General features: G+C 43.8%; 1 protein-coding gene across 1 annotated transcript in view; it reads left to right on the top strand.

The window, feature by feature from the left end:
• Nucleotides 1-19,677, top strand: part of LOC309550156 (cyclic GMP-AMP synthase-like) — a gene marked incomplete at its 5' end in the record, with an annotated part of 137,014 nt that overhangs the window by 83,500 nt on the left and 33,837 nt on the right. The window contains one exon of the mRNA XM_082250589.1: nucleotides 5,967-6,066. Coding sequence (XP_082106715.1) covers nucleotides 5,967-6,066 — 100 coding nt within the window. The remainder of the gene's footprint in view (nucleotides 1-5,966; nucleotides 6,067-19,677) is intronic.

Here is a 19,677-nt window from a genome sequence, read left to right as displayed (position 1 = left end):
AAGCATGGTGGTGGTAGTGTCATGGCGTGAGCATGTATGGCTGCCAATGGAACTGGCTCTCTTGTATTTATTGATGATGTAACTGCTGACAAAAGCAGCAGGATGAATTCTGAAGTGTTTTGGGCAATATCGTCTGCTCATATTTAGCCACATGCTTCAGAACTCATTGGGCGGCACTTCACAGTGCAGATAGACAATGACCCGAAGCATACTGCAAAAGCAACCAAAGAGTTTTTTTAGGGAAAGAAGTGGAATGTTATGCAATGGCCAAGTTAATCAACTGACCTGAATCCGATTGAGCATGCATTTCACTTGCTGAAGACAAAACTGAAGGGAAAATGCCCCAAGAACAAGCAGGAACTGAAGACCATTGAAGTAGAGGCCTTGCAGAGCATCACCAGGGATGAAACCCAGCGTCTGGTGATGTCTATGCGTTCTAGACTTCAGGCTGTAATTGACTGCAAAGGATGTGCAACCAAGTATTAAAAAATGAAAGCTTGATTTATGATTCTTAATCTGTCCCATTACTTTTGGTCCCTTTAAAAAGTGGGAGGCACATACACAAACTGCTGTAATTCCTTCACCATTCACCTGATTTGGATGTATATACCCTCAAATTAAAGCTGAAAGTCTGCAGTTAAAGCACATCGTGTTTGTTTCTTGCTTGTTTGTTTCAGTCTATTGTGGTGGTGTATAGAGCCAAAAAGATTAGAATTGTGTTGATGTCCCAATATTTATGGACCTGACTGTATACACACACACACACACACACACACACACACACCATTGCTTGCCTGCACATTTCTCCTCTCCAGTTGAATACACCTGGATCTCTGCAGTCTCCTGTTATCTCCACCCTCATCCAGCCCCCTCTAGCTCTGCAGCTTTCCTATGACTCATCCCTCCTCCCTTGCTGGCAAACTGTCATGAGAGTGAGTGAGAGAGAGAGAGCTGTGCATGATGTCATTAGCCTGGGCTAATTACCAGACAAGAAAGAGGAAGTGGGCTGTATAAGGTATTTGCTGGAAGAAAGAAATATGTTTTACTATCCAAAGTTAACCACTTCTGGACCGGAAGGTTTTACCGCCTTAATGACCAGGTAATTTTTTGCAATAAGGCACTGCGTTGACAATTGCACGGTTGTGCGGCACTGTACCCAAATAACATGGTCCTTTTTTCCCACAAATAGAGCTTTCTTTTGGTGGTTTTTATAGCGCATAAAATAAGTCAGAGGTGATCAAAGAGCGACAATTTTGAAAAAAAACAAAAAAAAAATTTTTACTTTCTGCTATAAACCATTTCCAATAAAAAATAAATTAAAAATCTAATTTTTTTTCATCATTTTAGGCCAATATGTATTCTGCTACATATGTTTAGTAAAAAAATCCCAATAAGAGCATATTGACTGGTTTGCGCAAAAGTTACCGCGTCTACAAACTAGGGGAAAGATTTTTTTTTTTTACTAGTAATTGCAGGAGATCAGCGATTCTTAGCGGGACTGCAATATTGCGGTGGACAGATTGGACACCCAACTGACATTTTTGACACTTTTGGGGGGACCAGTGACATTACAGTAATGAGTGCTAGAAAAATTTGCACTGTTACTGTACTAATGACACTAACAGAGAAAGGGTTAACACCAGGGGCGGTCAAAGGTTTAAATCTGCCACTAGGGGGTGCTTTCGAACTGTGTGGGGGATGGACTTGCTGAATGAACACAGAGACCTGTGTTCCTAAATAGGAGGAACTCAGGATCCCTGTGTTCATTACTGACAGAACAGTGGTCTGCTGTGTTTAAATGGCAGACCACCGTTCTGTCTCCACAGGGTGTCATCGCAGGTGCCCGGCGGCAATCGCGGCTGCCGGATCTACTGATTGGCTTTTCCTGCGGCCAGTCGGCGCGTGCGCTCCCCCACTAGCGATCCCACGAAACGACGTACATGTATGTTGTTTCGCAGGACAGAGCCGACCTGCCGCATTATAAGTACAGCGGCTGGTTGACAAGTGGTTAAAACAACAAGGGCAGAAGATTTAATAGAGGGAAAGATGAAAAAATTACTGAAGAGACACTTTAACCATGTATAAATCCAACCTTTTGTTAGTTGTCATCAGAAAACATGTCCCCATTGAGAGATTTCTATAGTTTGTAGATTTCACATTAAGTGAATCAATCATTTCTCTAGAGATTTGAAGCGGTTTGTCAGAAATTGTCTAAACTTGGCCAAAAAGCTGCTTACATTGTAATTTACACAGGTTAATAAAGTGGGTAAATATTTCTGCCAAATTCTGCTGTGCACATGTGGGTGAACGGGTGCTGGAATTCCCCTGACTTTTTTTCTGTGCAGAAACATGGCCTGATTTGCTTCTGAGGAATTCAAGTTTCATGTGAATACAGCAGCCCACCAAACAAACTGGTTTTCTTATAGCAATAGAGACATTTTACAACTCTTCTTCTTGTTTTCACTTTCATTAGAGAGCCTTGTCTACATGTAATCATTCACAATCCATTGTTTGTAAACTTTGCAGAGTGAAATGTAATAAGTGTTTGCATTATAGTAACCTAACCATTATATTTCATTGCTGTTATTGGATTAATCAATAAACTTTTTGGTCTTAATGGGTTTCAGCACATATTTCAACATATACTGTATATGGCTGCTTGTACATAAGGCAGTATTCACATTGGCTTCATGCCTTCTGTAAGGAGTTAAAGGGTTACTCATTTGATGCTGAGTGATGATATTGATCATTCACTGAACACTAACTCTGTGCCTTAGCACACCATTTCATTCTGTCAGTATTTTAATTCCTATCATGCCATTAGAAAAGTACAAACGCTGCCTGGTTTTAATACTTTTAAAACACAAACTTGTTTGGCTTTGTTAGAAACTACAGCTGCAATAAAAAGTATGTGAACCCTTTGTAATGATATGGATTTCTGCTCAAATTGGTCATAAAATGTGATCTGATCATCATCATCTAAGTCACAACAATAGATAATCACAGTTTGCTTAAACTAATAACACACACAGAATGAAATGTTGCCATGTTTTTATTGAACATACCATGTAAACATTCACAGTGCAGGTGGAAAAAGTATGTGAACCCCTGGATTTAATAACTGGTTGAACCTCCTTTGGCAGCAATAACTTCAACCAAAATTTTCCTGTAGTTGCAGATCAGACGTGCACAACGGTCAGGAGTAATTCTTGGCCATTCCTCTTTACAGAACTGTTGCAGTTCAGCAGTATTCTTGGGATGTCTGGTGTGAATCGCTTTCTTGAGGTCATGCCACAGCATCTCAATTGGGTTGAGGTTAAGACTCTGACTGGGCCACTTCAGAAGGCGTATTTTCTTCTGTTTAAGCCATTCTGTTGTTGATTTACTTCTATGCTTTGGGTCATTGTCCTGTTGCAACACCCATCTTCTGTTGAGCTTCAGCTGGTAGACAGATGGCCTTAAGTTCTCCTGCAAAATGTCTTGATAAACTTGGGAATAAATTTTTCCTTTGATGCTAGCAATCCGTCCAGGCCCTGACGCAGCAAAGCAGCCCCAAACCATGATGCCCCCACCACCATACTTTGTGAAATGAGGTTTTGATGTTGGTGTGCTGTGCCTCTTTTTCGCCACACATAGTGTTGTGTGTTTCTTCCAAACAACTCAACTTTGGTTTTATCTGTCCACAGAATATTTTGCCAGTACTGCTGTGGAACATCCAGGTGCTCTTGTGCAAACTGTAAACATGCAGCAATGTTTTGTTTGGACAGCAGTGGCTTCCTCTGTGGTATCCTCCAATGAAATTCATACTGGTTTAGTGTTTTACGTATTGTAGATTCGCTAACAGGGATGTTGGCATTTGCCAGTTACTTTTGTAAGTCTTTAGCTGACACTCTAGGATTCTTCTTCACCTCATTGAGCAGTCTGCGCTGTGCTCTTGCAATCATCTTTACAGGATGGCCACTCCTAGGGAGAGTAGCCGCAGTGCTGAACTTTCTCCATTTATAGACAATTTATCTTACCGTGGACTGATGAACAGCAAGGCTTTTGGAGATACTTTTATAACCCTTTCCAGCTTTATGCAAGTCAACAATTCTTAATCGTAGGTCTTCTGAGAGCTCTTTTGTGCGAGGCATCATTCAGATCAGGCAATGCTTCTTGTGAAAAGCAAACCCAGAACTGATGTGTGTTTTTTATAGGGCAGGGCAGCTGTAACCAACACCTCCAATCTCATCTCATTGATTGGACTCCAGTTGGCTGACATGTCACTCCAATTAGCTCTTGGAGATGTCATTAGTCTAGGGGTTCACATACTTTGTCCACCTGCACTGTGAATGTTTACATGTGTTCAATAAAAACATGGCAACATTTCATTCTTTGTGTGTTATTAGTTTAAGTAGACTGTGATTGTTTATTGTTGTGACTTAGATGATGATCAGATCACATTTTATGACCAATTTGTGCAGAAGTCCATATCATTCCAAAGGGTTTACATACTTTTCTTGCAGCTGTATGTTTAGAATTTACGCGTTTAAAACTTATCATTTGGGCTTTCATTTGCAACTGCTTTTTTGTGCTAAAACCAAGCGTCTACTTTGTCTATTCCATATTGTTCTATGTGATATATTTACACCTTTTTGGGTGGGCCGCTGGTTGGTAGAAAAAAGGAGGTGCCCCAGTTTGTGCATCATATATAAATTAGAACAAGTATTCTGTAAAGAAGTGTCATATTACCTTATCTCTATATCCATTTTGATTGAAGGATTTGAAAAGCATCAAAGTCAAAGCTTTAGCATGATAGCCAGGGAACTAAAACTCCCATCACAACAATGGCAGCCTTCTTAATTATTTTGTAATGGGTGTACTGGACCGTGACCCTGCTGCCAGGCTGTGGGCATTTTAACCAGTTCACGACCACCCGCCGCCTTTTTACTGCGGCAAGGTGGCTCGTACAGGCAAAACGACATAGATCTACGTCGCTCACCTGGGAGGAGCTGAGGGGGCGAGCGTCACCGGGGAAGCCGATGCGGGTGTCAGGCGGCTCCGATTGCCACCTGAAACTCTCGATCTCTCCCCGCTGAGAGAGGACGGTTGGCTGTTGTAAACACAGCCGACCGTCCTCCCTGAAATGATCACAGAGCTCATGTGATCCTGCTATATAGGATCACATGTCTCTGTGGTCATCTCAGAAGCCACACTCCCTACAGTTAGAATCACTCCCCTAGGGTCACATTTAACCCCTTGATCACCTATACTGTTAACCCCTTCCCTGCCAGTGTCATTATTACAGTAACAGTGCATATGATTACTGTAGTAATGTCACTGGTACCCCCAAAAGTGTCAAAAATGTCATTTAGGGGTCCAATCTGTCCACCGCAATGTCGCAGTCCTGCAAAAAATCGCAGATCGCCGCCATTACTAGTAAAAAACAAAACAAAAATTACCTAAATCTTTGCCGTAGTTAGTAGACGCGATAACTTTTGCGCAAACCAATCAAAATACGCTTATTGCGATTTTTTTTTATTTTTTTTTATTTTTGGTAAAAAAAAAAAAAATGTAGTAGAAAACAAATTGGCCTAAAATGTTAAATTTTGATTTTTTTAAATTTTTTTTGGGAAATGTTATATAGTGGAAAGTGAAAAATATATATTTTTTTTTTCAAAATTGTCGCTCTTTTTTTTGTTTGTAACGCAAAAAATAAAAATCGCACAGGTGATCAAATACCACCAAAAGAAAGCTAGATTTGTGGGGGAAAAAAAGGCCATAAATTGTGTTTGGGTACAGCGTCACACAACCGCGCAATTGTCCGTTAAAGTAACACAGTGCCGAATCGCAAAATAGGGCCTGGGCATTAAGGGGGCAAATCCTTCGGGTCCAGAAGTGGTTAAATGTTTAGAAGTAAAATTAAGGGATAAAATGCCATGTGTTTTACCTGATGCACCTTTTTATGTATTTTTTTTCTTTTGCAGATACGTGGAGAATTTCCTTTTCACACGTTGAAAAGAAAATCATGACAAACCATGGGAGCTCCAAAACCTGTTGTGAAGCTGAAGGAAACAAATGTTGCAGGTTAGTGCAGTAGACATCTACGTACACATACAACACAGGAAAACAAAAGAAGCACAACTTTAGGACTTAAAGCGGAATTCCGGCCTCAAAATGCACTTTGGGCCATCCGCTTGCTGACATTCACCTGTTAAAGAAATGGATCGTCACGATTTTTTATTTTTTTTTTTGTTTTCTTACCGTGGAATTGAAGAAAATATACTCCCCTTTCTTCCTCTTCCTCCCCTGCGGCCACGGCCCGTGCCATCACTTCCTCCTTGCATTGATTCCTGGGAGCTGAACGTCATCGCTCCCAGGAATCAATGTGCCTGCACCGGCCCTGCTCCTCCGTTCCAGTGCAGGTGCGTCATTCCCTGCTAAACAGCTTCTGGGCATGCCCAGAAGCTGTGCAGGGATGACGCCCCTGCCCCTGAAGTGACGGCGGGGCCGGTGCAGTGCATTGTGGGACCGAAGAGGACGCAGAAGAGGAAGCGCTGGCTTCAGCTGCCCACACCCGAGATGGCAGCGCTGGACTAGACATTCTCAAGGTAAGTATTTCTTCTAAAATGAAAATAAAAGACCAAAAAGGTCCACCCTGCGCGTATATAAATAAATTAAATTAAATATTTCAGTGGAAAAAATTCCAGTAAAAAAACAAATTGGATATTGCAGTGAAAAAATCCCCTAGATACTACAGCTGCTGCTCATCAACAAGTGAAAAAAGGTGTAGGTATATAAACACAGCGCTAAGTACAGTGTAAGTGATCTAAAAGAATAATTCAAATAAACCAGTGGTGATTTACAAATGCATAAATAAATATCAGTGTCTAGAAAATAATATGTAAAAAGTTGCAAAAAATATATAAAAATAAAATATATAAAGCAGTGTTCAAATAAAGTTCCGTGCCAAAAACACAAATGTCCACTGTGAAACTTCTTTGTGCAAATAATAATGTGCTCCCAAGTGCTATACGAATAGATTCACACGTGCGCTTTTCCCCACACGCAAGTCCACTTACCAGATTGTGTGGACCCCTTAAGGCCTTATGGTCTTGGGGTCTAACAGGCTTTTGGGTAAATGGATAAGCTTGGGTGCCTTCAGGATAGCCTTCCCATATGGATATGCAAATAAGCATAAAAAAGACCAATGGTGCAGTACGTTCCAATTAGATAAATTTAATATATCAAAGTGACCACAGGAAATACACTCACACTCACATTTCCAAATAAATTGCAAGCCTTATAATAAATTATCCCCGGCGTCTAGTGGATAGAGTTCCTACCGTCGTCCTAGAACTGTATAGCGGCGTGCGTTCCAACGCTACTTCTGCTTGCGTTCTACCACACCGGAAGTGACGTATCACGTTAGCTGTGAAGACCGCACATACGTCGACGCGTTTTGCCCCTCCTTGTGGGCGTCATCAAAGACATGTCTTTCTAGGAGGACGGTAGGAACACTATCCACTAGACGCCGGGGATAATTTATTATAAGGCTTGCAATTTATTTGGAAATGTGAGTGTATTTCCTGTGGTCACTTTGATCTATTAAATTTATCTAATTGGAACATACTGCTCCATTGGTCTTTTTTATGCTTATTTGCATATCCATATGGGAAGGCTATCCTGAAGGCACCCAAGCTTATCCATTTACCCAAAAGCCTGTTAGAGACCCCAAGACCATAAGGCCTTAAGGGGTCCACACAATCTGGTAAGTGGACTTGCGTGTGGGGAAAAGCGCAGGTGTGAATCTATTCGTATAGCACTTGGGAGCACGTTATTATTTGCACAAAGAAGTTTCACAGTGGACATTTGTGTTTTTGGCACGGAACTTTATTTGAACACTGCTTTATATATTTTATTTTTATATATTTTTTTGCAACTTTTTACATATTTCCTGGACACTGATATTTATTTATGCATATATAAATCCCCACTGGTTTATTGGAATTATTGTTTTAGATCACTTACACTGTACTTAGCGCTGTGTTTTATATACCTACACTATTTCTTCTAAAAGGTAAGTGCGACCTGGGACAGTTCAGAGGCTATCCATTGTGGAATGTACTAGCCCTGACTGTCCCAGAGGTATTTTTATTGAAAAATACTGTCAGAGGCCGGAACTCCGCTTTAACATTTTAAATGTAAATTTGCTTGACTGGCTGCCCCTGTGATCTACTGATATAATACATTCTTAGTCATAGACTAAGAACAAGAGTCCATATCAAATGTTGTTATCTCTATCTGCCTTCACTGGCCCTTTTAAAAGCAGATTGTTATGACACAGTGATTCAGGAGTGAATAAACCGAAGATGGCCATAGATGGATCTAAATTTGGCCAGTTCAGCAGGGACTGGCTAAATTTCGATCTATCTATGGCCCATCCTGATCGACTTTTATCGAATGGAATGTTGGAATTTTTTCAGTTGATCAGAGGCAGCACTTAATTGGCTGCAGCGCTGATCAGTGCATTCTAACGGTGAAGGAGTCTGCCTATGCCAGTGGGAAGGATTCCTCCATCTACCTTGCTTGTGTGGATAGGGAAAACCAGGTGTTTTTTTGTGCCTGGTCGAAAAAAAAAAAGAAATCTGTGGCCAGTCTTAGACAATTAGGGTGCCAGACAGGCAACTGGACATTTAGACGTGAGAAATGACAGTACAAGTTTTTTCTTTAGATTTATTCCACATTTTTTGCCCTGTATATACAAGTATTCAAATTTTTTTTCTAAAAATCAGAGGTTTTCAGAACTGCAGTGTTGGTGAGGAAACTGTAGTTGCATTATTAGCATTTCTCTTTTAAAAGTGCCAGTGTAAGCATCGAGGTTGGCATTCCAGCAGCTTGCGAGTTCCAGTAAGGCAAAAAAAGTGACGGGGAATAACCTGTACTGCTCTTTTTGTATTTTGTTGCAACTCTTCACAGTCATTGTTAACTTATTTGCTTTGCCTAAAGGAAAGACCTTGTAACACATAACAGCTGATTCCTGTAAAAATATAGATCTGGTTGTCAAAATATCATAGATATCATGCGATAAGTCCTCAACTGTATTTAAAATCATCATTAAAGCATTGACTATGGCTTTAAAATAGCATGTTTGACATATTTAACACAGACCTATTACTGACATTTAGCTGTCTGAAGAAACTCTTTATCCTATGCATTCCTAATTAAATAATCTTGCAGATAATTATTACTGCTACTTCATCATAGAATAGTATCTATCCTAATGGTGCAGTACAGGACTTGTATTCACAGACTATTGTTAAAGGTAGGCTATAGGTTCACTGGTAAAAAAAACTTGCTAGGGCCATGCCTAATGTCAACTCCTATAACCCCTCCACTCAATGAAACTCCGTTTTTTTTTTTTGCTATTGTCTTTAGGTGATAGACCTTTTCTCCTTTTGAAGAAGTTTTTTTTTCCTTTTTAACCATTCCTTTAACCACTTTACCACCGGAGGATTTTGCTGTCTTCCGTCCAGGCCACTTTTTGTGATTCGGCGCTGTGCGACTTCAACTGACAATTGCGCGGTCGTGCGACGCCGTACCCAAACAAAATTTACGTCCTTTTTTTCCCACAAACAGAGCTTTGTTTTGGTGGTATTTGATCACCTGTGCGACTTTTACTTTTTGCGCTATAAACAAAAAAAGAGCGTTTATTTTGAAAAAATAACAATATTTTTAACATTTTTTTATATGAAATTCCCCCCAAAAAAGATGTAAAAACCAATTTTTTAAAAAATTTTTGGCCAATTTGTTTTCTGCTACCTATGTTTGGTAAAAAAAATCGCAATAAGCGTATTTTGATTGGTTTGCGCAAAAGTTATTGCGTTTACTAACAAAGGGAAAGATTTCTGTCATTTTTGGTGTTTTTTTTTTTTTTTTAACGCGTAATGGCGGCGATCTGCGATTTTTTTTTTTTTTTTTTTTTTGTGGGACTGCGACATTGCGGCGGACAGATCGGACCCTTGACTGATATTTTTGACACTTTTGGGGGTACCAGTGACATTACTGCAGTAATCAGTGCTATATATATGCACTGTTACTGTAAAAATGACACTGGCAGGGAAGGGGTTAATTTTATTGGAGAGGGAGGGGTTAATGTATGCCTGGTGCTTACTGACGTGTAGGGGGGGAGGTGACTGAGTGAGTCATGGACAGATCGGATGTCCAGCTATGCTGAACAGTCCGATCTGTCACTCCCTGTCACTATGGAGATCCGTCCGCTTGTGTTTACACAGGCGGGCGGATCTCCACACTAGATCCCCGGCGATCGGGGCAGAGCAGCGGCGATCGCCGCTGCTCCTCCCCTGGCCCGACTCCCGCTGTGAATGAAAACAGCGGGAGCGAGCCTCCGGCGGCGCGCAAGCGCCACCCAGAAGGGGGAGTGTCTGACGACGTTAATACTACGTCGTCAGACGATAACGAACCACTCTGCCGCAGTAGTATTACCGCGAGCAGACGTAAAGTGGTTAACTTCTGAACCTTAACCATCTATCAAGACCGGACTGCTTATTGCCTTGGGCTAGTTACCAGTTTCTGGATTGGTACCCCTTGTTTTTTTTTTTTACCTTGGGGACCACTGTGTGGGGTCAGCCTGAAATATATGTTTTGGGCACTGGATCCAGTGTTAGAAGCTCACATTGGCACAATGTGCAGCACATGTACACATTCAGTACTGTGGTCCATCTCTATGGCTCCGAGACCCTGGGATACATAGGCAAAGGGTCGGGGGGAATTTGTCACTTTATTAAGTTAATGCCTGTTGTAAATGTGGCAAATTTTTCAGTGCAATATCTACTCAGTTTTAAATTTGTAATTTGTTCCCGTCTTATCTGGTCTCAGGATGATGACGTAGTTGCCACACGCCTCTCAACTGATGCACTTCTGCCTACCAAATATACCAAAAATGCACACAGCCCATTTGCATTTCTGCTTCCTTTTGCTACAGAGAGAGAGCAACAGGAACTAAGTCAGCGCCTTGGTCATAGCAGTTTCTGCATTTCAGACACGCAGAGTCCTATCGGATCCCCTCACCTAATAGCAATGGTGGATCACATGCTCGGGAGCTAGGACAAAAAAAAATAGCACACATGCCTTTGATAGCTTACAGGAAACTCAGGATGATAGTTGTTTCCTTGTCCTGGAGCAATGTCCTATCCTGACACTGCTCCCCCTCCCCTGACTTCATCTCCCTTTCCGTCACACATCAAGCAGCCTATCTGACAAAGTGCCACGTTTGAAAACTTTTGACACTTCTAGAATCTTTGGTTTCCATGGAGCAAAGATGCTACACTTCCTCTCTCCCCCTCCCACTCTGTTCAAGAATCCGAGTTAAAACCTCCAACCTTTTTTGAGGATAAAATGGAGAAAAGCAAGGGGGATGCAAATATTGTAGTGCACGCTGCCAAGGATTTTACAATCCTTGCATTTTAGGATCCTTGTAACCTTTTGACAAATGCTCTCCACTCTGGACACATGGGGTGATTCACTACAACTTGTGATTGCAACTTCAGCTTGTTCAGTTAGGCTTTGACATAAAACCTGGAAGATGACTGGTATCTGTGCAGAGTTGCACCAGATTTTGCATTCTCCAAATTTAATAAATCAACCCCATGGATAGATGCAGAGCTACTCCTTTGCTTCTCCACAGCCAAAGCAAGCACTAAGAGGCTGGCAAAATAAATAAAAAAATAGACCTTTCTCATCCATGCACAAATTAAAAAAGTGCACAGCTTGAGGATTGACCTAATCTCAAAGGCCATTCACTCCTAAGCTTTTGCTGACATTTATTCAGTGGAAAAAAATAAGAAAACCATGATCTGTCCTAGTAGTACATTCTGCCATTTCAGTCCTCAATAAACACCTTATACTTCCTATTGAGGTTGTATCCTGTTTTAAGGATTCTGTTAAGACATTTTGAAGCCCTTTTAAAGTGGTATTAAAGTTCCATTTTGCACTTCTACCTACAGGTAAACCTTTAACAAGGCTTACCTGTAGGTACAGTGAACATCTCCTAAACTTGCATTGTTCAGGAGATATTCACAGGGGATGCAGCCAGTGACGCCACCGGCGCATGCGCTCTGAAGGGACAGCATACCCATGTTGTACCTTCAGTGCTCCATGCCGTGGGCATGACATCATCTCGGCCCCCGGCCAGTCATGGAGGCCGCAAACCCAGAAGGAAGACCGGGTGAAGATGGAAGCCCTGTCAGCGGTAAGTGCGCCGCTGGAGGACTTCATTCTAAGGTAAGTATTTCATAATCTGTTAGTATGCAGTGCATGCTAGCATGTTATAACATTGCCTTCCATGTGGCCTTTTTTGTTTAACCACTTCAATACCGGGCACTTTTCCCCCTTCCCGCCCAGGCCAATTTATAGCTTTTAGCGCTGTTGCATTTTGAATGACAATTGCGCGGTCATGCAACACTGTACCTAAACCAAATTGGTCATTTTTTCCCCACAAATAGAGCTTTCTTTTTGGTGGTATTTGATCACTGCAAGGTTTTTTCTTTTTTGCTAAACAAATAAAAAAAGACCGAAAAGTTTGAAAAAAAATAAAAAGTTTTTTTGTTTGTTATAAAATTTTGTAAATGTATATGTTTATTTCCTGCACTGGTGAAGCCGCACTGACAGGCACTGATGGGGCGGCACTAATATGCGGCACTGATATATGGCACTGATAGGTAGCATTGATAGGCGGCACTGGTGGGCAATAATGGGCACTGGTGGGCGGCACTGATAAATGGCAATGATGGGCACTGGTGAGCAGCACTGATGGGGAGGGCACTGGCGGGCAACACTGAAGGGGAAGGCACTGCCGGGCTCCCTGAGCCCTGATTGCCATCCCTGGGGTCATGGGTGGGCATCCCTGGTGGCTCTAGTGGCACCCCCCCCCCCCAAGGGTCTGCACTGGTAAGCAATGCTGTGATTATCAGTGCAGACCCCCCCTGTCAGGAGAGCCGCAGATCAGCTCTCCTCTGCTCGTGAACTGAGGAAAGCCTATCAACGGCACTTCCTATTTACTATGCGACCAGCTGTGATTGGACACAGCTGGTCACATGGTAAAGAGCCTATGTCAGTAGGCTCTTTACCAAGATCGAAGATGCGGTGTGTCAGGGTGACACACCGCAGCACCGATCGCCGCATATATGACGGCGTGTCAGGATAATACAACCACCTTCCCCCCGTCAATTCCCTATAGGGCAGGCGGGAAGTGGTTAAAGGCTTCAGCCATGCAGCCTGGAAATTCTGCCATGTGTATTTGCCAGGCTAATGCTAATAGTGCAAGACAAATGGAATAGAGAACATGAACGTGTCTGGTCTTTTTTTTTTTTTTTTTTTTTTAACCCGAAAATACATTTTATTAAATAAAATGTTCATTTCCAGAGCAAGTAATGTACAATAATGGAAATGCAAGTAAGCAGTACACAAAAATATATAACAGTACATTGATATAACAGTCCTTGGTAAATGTTTAACTTTGTTCACACATGTTATGCTGAAATAAGGACATAACAAGAGCACAATGATGCAATACCTATCACTCCGAGGACAGGTCGTACCTTTTAAAGACTCCTGCCTATAACCAAGTCGAGTGGACTAAGACCTGTTGTATCAAGTCATGGAACCCATAGCTTCTCAAATTTGCCCGGGCACCCTGAATACATTTTTCCAATCGAAGGGTATCTCCCCATGTGTTTTAGCCATTCTGTATGTTTGGGCTAGTCTGAAGATTTCCAGTGCTCTACAATAGCTTACGTGCGTGAAACACAGCCCTATTAATTTCCTCTCAGGTAAGTTTGCAATTGTAGAGCATCTAAAATTCCCAGCACACTTTGTTTAGGAACTTACTGGATTGACTGCTGGAATACCCTATTACGGGTGTGTACAATTTCCGCCCAGTAAATAATTCAGCTGCTGTGGCACTGCCCCAAATTACATAAGTGACCATGGTTCATCTGGCATTTACTGCATAGGGGATCCTTTGCAACTCCCATTTCTCTATCGTTCATTGACGAACGCAGTTCTCTCTGATTCATCAGTAGGGTAATACTGCCCCCTACAGGAGTAGACACCAGGAGTAGAGCAGACACTAGGCAGGAAAAAGTTCTGGCTTCGCCTATGGGCAGTCCCGGAGGGTACACCCTCTCTCTTCCTGCATAGGATGTCCGTTTTATACTGCCTAGTCAGGAGTAAGGACCTAGTTCCTTGCTGGGATCTCTGGTCCTGGCATATAAAGTATTTTTTTATGTAGCCTTTTTTTTCTCCGAAACTTTATTTCCTGTGAGATCTTCAAGCAATTATGCCGGGCTGGATCCCTATATCCAGTGGGCACCCCAGTCTGGCCAGAGAGCGCGTGCAGACCTTCGCCCCGTGCTGGGTCGGCCGCGATATAGTCCCACTGGACGGGGACTGGTCCCGCGAGTTAAACATCTCGCCAGGACGTACACGACCGAGTCTAGGCTTATGTCGCAGCGTTCCTATTTGGCCGGCAGCCCCCCTACTTCGGTGGTGTTGGGTCCTGTCAGGAGATGGCGCCCGCCTGTTTTCCCCGTATGGTGAGTAAAGATCCCCCCCCTCCCTGGCAGATTTTGGGGGTTGATGCGAGCCCACTCCCTGGGATGGTCGGACCCTCACACTCCTGGGTTTCCCTCTGTCCTGTTGTGACCCCCTCTCCTCTCCACCACCCCCCTACCCCCCTCCCTCCCACAAGGGGGACTGTTTGGGCTTACCTGAGGCTGGGGCCCAGTGTGCAGGCTGTATGGGGGACCGGGGTAGTGCGGCACACGACCGATCGTGCGGGGGGTCCTTGGTGGGGTTTTCTGCTAATGGATGGGCGTTTGGGGGGTCCCGATTCCCACGCGGGGCCACAGTTCTGTTGTAGCCTCTGTCTGCTTCTATGACATCGGCCATCTTGGTACACCCATTTTCGGCCATTTTGCGGTCGTTTTTTTGCTGTGAAGGCTGGTGGGAGTGCCTGGAGGACAGTGAGTCATGAGGGTGGTCTCTCCCTCTGTGGGGGTCTGTTAGCGCGCGCCTGACCTCCGGGGGGCGCTGTGGGGCTGTTTTTTTTTTTTTTTTTTTTAAATAATTTTTGTAATTTTTTTTTGAAAATTTGCTGGCGGGTTCCTCAGGTTCAGTATGGACCCTGCAGGCCATTTGTTCCCACCTGACCCCCTCTCGGAGGCAACATGGCCTTCCGGATATCCATTGTCCGTCAATGCCTTTTCGGCAGTTTGGAAAGCATTTGGGCCCGGGTGGAGGTGGTAGGTGCGCTTAAACGTTTCTCCACCTACCCCTGCCTCATCTGATGTCTCCCGGGACCCTCTGGCGGGTGCAAGGGTGGCACCATGGGTTCTGTCATAGGCAGGAACATTCGCTAGGTTCAACATGAGCGATGCTGGATGCTGAGAAGTTTGGGGTAGTCACCTGCGCAAGGCTGACGCCGGCATGGTCGTGAGAGAGTGGTCACTAATGGGCCAAGGTCTGTATCAGCTGCTGTCTGCCTTTCCTCCTCTCCAGTTGGTGCCAGGAATCCTTCACAGGATCGAGGCGGAAGGGATTTCGGTCATTCTCGTGGCTCCGGACTGGCCTCGCTGAGCTTGATACGCCAACCTGGTCAGGCTTGCTGTTGACGCTCCTTGGAGGCTTCCTCTCGGGGAGGGTTTCTCATCTCCGGGGCCGATCTCCCGTCCGACTTTACAGTCGCTGGCTTGCCGGCTTGGCTGTTGAAAGCCAGGTGTCGAAGGACGGAGGATTGTCTGTGATTCTCACCCTGCGTAAATCGTGGGAAGCATCTTCTAGGATTAATTTTTTCATCATATGAGAAAGTCATGTATTGTGTGGTGTGAGTCTTCTTGGGCTCCCCCTTGCTCTTACTCAGTGGTCGGATCTTGGCTTCCTTTTCCTTCAACGGGGAGTTGATCTCAAGTTGGCCTTGAGTACTGTCAAGGGTCAGGTTTCGGCTTTGGTAATTTTTCTTCCACAGGCCGTTGGCCGCCTGTTCCCTGGTGCGCAACTTCTTCCAGGGGGGTGCGACACTTGGTTCTTCCAGTGTGACCTCTGTCGCCAACTGGGGACCTTGGTTTGGTGCAGTCAGTTCTTCCAGACCCTCCTTTTGCGAGTATCGAGGGTATCTCCTGCCTACCTTATTACAGAAGGTGCCCTTTTTGGTTGCTGTCACTCTGCACGCAGGGTGTCTGCACTGGCGACATTGTCCTGTTGTTCTCCCTATGTGTTGGTTCATGGGGCCAGGTGGTACTTCGTCTGGATCTGTCCATCCCTCCGAAGGTGGTTTCTAGTTTTCACTTGCACGAGGCCATCTTGACAAACAAGGCCACTTGTGTTGCCATCTTGTGTCCTAAGCCTCTCATCCTACGGAATGTGCGCTGCATAGTCTGGATGTAGTTCGGGCACTTCGAGGGGTACTTGGTGGCTACTGAGTCTTCCCGTAGTCAGGTTCGTGCTCTGTGCTCAAGAACAGGGCTGCCTGCGTCTGCTGCGACTTTGTCCAGGTAGATCGGACAGTTGGTGGTGCAGGCTTCTTCAATTATGGATCAGGTCCCACCTTTCCCTGTTTTGGCGCTTTCTACTTGAACCCCTAGTGCTTCCTGGGCTTTTTGCCATACAGGCATCGGTGCTTCAGGTTGCAAGCTGACTACCTGGTCATTTGTTCACACCTTTACCACGTTTTATAAGGTGGATGTGCTGGCATCTGCAGATGCCTCTTTTCGGCCGCAAGGTTTTTTTGCTGGCTGCTGTTTGGAGGGCTTTTGGCCTTCCTTGAGGGTGTTTACTGTTTTCAGATGGGCCTCATCTTTTGTTCTGATGAGTCCTATGTTGTCTGGTCGGCTATGTTTGGCCTTGGGGGACTTGTTCTTTTCTGCTGTTCCCACCCCTCATTTTATGGTAAACGTCCCTATTGATATGAATCAGAGAGAACTGCGTCCGTCAATAAACGATAGAGAAAACTGGATTTTTGACTTACTGTAAAATCCTTTTCTCAAGTTCATTGACGGACGCAGTACCCACCCCTCCATTTTGAGTTGGGTTGGTATTACTTTCTGACACTGCTTTGATATAAAACTGACATCCTATGCAGGAAGAGAGAGGGTGTACCCTCCATGACTGCCCATAGGCGTAGCCAGAACTTTTTTCTGCCTAGTGTCTTACTCATGTAGGGGGCAGTATCACCCTACTGATATGAATCGGAGAGAACTGTGTCCGTCAATAAACTTAAGAGAAAAGGATTTTACGGTAAGTTAAAAATCCAGTTTTTAAAAACTTTTTGGGCGTTGTAAAAAACCATCAGAAGAATATACGAGGGGCATTCAAGTCAAATCGGGATTTTAAAGTTAATTAAAAAAACAAGAGGGGAAACTGCATTTATTTTTGACATACACCCCTGCTACATTTAAACCCTTATTCCAGCGTTTAACTAATGCCTGGAAAGCTTTGGCATAGAAAGATTTGTCAGTATGCCTGAACTATCCTAGAACCGCCTGCTTCACTTTATCAGTGCTGAAATGCTGACCTCCAAGGAAGGGGTCCAAACAGGTGGAAATCAGTCTGGGCTGTAAGGGGGATGTGACAATACCTCCCAGCCGAGTTGCTGTATTGTGCACGTAGTGATCAAACCAGGCATTTTTTTCTGCAGACTTATATGCTCATAACTCAAAACACAACAGTAATATTCACTGTTGATAGTGGCACCACGGGTTAAAAAAAAAACACATGAATAACTCCACGTTTATGCCAGAAAACACTTGGCATCACTTTACCTGCAAACACAATTGCTCAAAATATTTTTGGTGGTGATGAGTCTGTGAAGGAGCTGTTCCATGCATGCACTAACGCTGTTGTCTGCCATCTTGATTATTGTTCTCTGGACTGGCCCGCGACATGTGCACCGCCCCTCAGTAATAGGACACACTTGCCAGCATGCTGGCATCCCTTTTGATACCTGTAAAATTAAATGTGTCGGTTTGACTCTAATACCCCTCGTATAATTGCGTAAGCTCCTGGATAACATTAAAGGAGCAGGGTAGGACTGCTTGGAGAGCTTCTTCTCATTAATCCTCCTCAAAAGGCGCAAAGGCAGGTAAGGGGGTAATCTTCTAGAAAGGTTATCAATAACATAGTATAACATATAGAGAAAAATCCCTTCACTTTAACAGTCTTTTGCAGTATATTAAATAGAGGAGTTGGGGGCTTCCACCAAATAGTATTAGCACTTTGTGCCTTTACAGCATGTTGTAACTGTAAGTAGTAAAAATAGTGTGGAAAGCAGGACTTAGTCGAAAGCTCTGAAAATGGCCTTAAGGATCCGTCTACAAAAATTATGATGCAAGTGGGTCACACCAAGCTCCCTACACCTGTGCTGAAGTTTTGTTAATTCAGAATAGGTGTTGCTGCACCATATAGTAAAGCCTGAAACCTGCTGAAACTGCTCAGCCGCCTTCCAAGTTTATTCCATTAGTGTGTAATTGGAAAAAGCTTGTTGATTTGCAGTGTACCCGATCTTTGTTGACCCCCTTCTCTTAGAACAATTGTAGCTGATGTCCTTAGCCAGTGGTGGTCCACTTGAAAATCATGCACCTAACACTTCCAGATGCCCACACAATAGGATTGAAGCACAAAATGAATGGGCTATAGCGCACCTCAATGGCCCCAAAATTTGGCCCTGCTGCATTTTTTTGCAGTGTATTGCAAGCACGGAACATTTGTGTCAGTGAACGCAACAACAACCCTCAACATTGGTATCAGTGAATGCAATAATAACTCCCAGAATTGAAGTCGGCAGATCCAATAACAACCCCAGCATTGGTGTCAGTGCTATCAACACTCCCCCCCCCCCCCCCCACAAAAATAGCGGTCAGTGGCAATTAATTTTAATCCCTCTGTTGCTCAAATCCCCCCCATAATTCGACTGACCGCAGCAGGAGCCAGTAGCTCCTATTGCTCTCAGTCCAGCCAACTTATGAGACCAAGGAGAGGGGAGAAAAAAAAAAAAGCTGAAGCTGGGCATAGTGCTGGATCCATACAGGACTGAGGTAAGTTTTAGGGAAGGGGGCTGAGGGGGGCACTGCAGAGAATACATGAAGACAAAAACCTGTAGCCTTTTCAACCACTTTAAAATGTCACTGCCATTACCACCTATGCAAGGCAGGTAGGGAAGGAGTGGTTAACTTTCACTGCCACTGACAACCAATGCAAGGGGGGTGGTCCTTGGCAGTGAAACCCCCCCCCCCCGCATTAGTGGTCATAGCAGTGAAAGTTAACCCCCCCCCCCCCCAGCCCCACATTGATTATCATGGCAGTGAAAGTTAGCCCTCCCTGCATTGGTGGTCATAGCAGTAAAAATAAAATGTATAAGTGAATCCGCGCTTAGGATGTGAAGATAATAAAACCAACCGGCTGCAGCCTACCTCGAAAACTATAATCCAAAGATATATAGTTAAGATAAAGGGAAGGAAAAGGAGGTAAATGGCGCTGCCTGGAAATCAATATGTAATAAATATGACGATAGAATAAATAAGGTGCAATAGTGCAAAACTAAGGGATGAATACCCTAAAAGTGACTCAGTAATAAATATGGTGATTGTGGTTGTCTGGGGAGAAGCAACTGCCCAGAGAGGTGTG

This window comes from Pelophylax lessonae (genome assembly GCF_965119305.1).
Source record: "Pelophylax lessonae genome assembly, chromosome: 3".
NCBI classification, from domain to species: Eukaryota; Metazoa; Chordata; class Amphibia; order Anura; family Ranidae; genus Pelophylax; species Pelophylax lessonae.
Note: the sequence above shows the minus strand (reverse complement) of the source record. Positions and strands in the feature narration are given on the sequence as shown.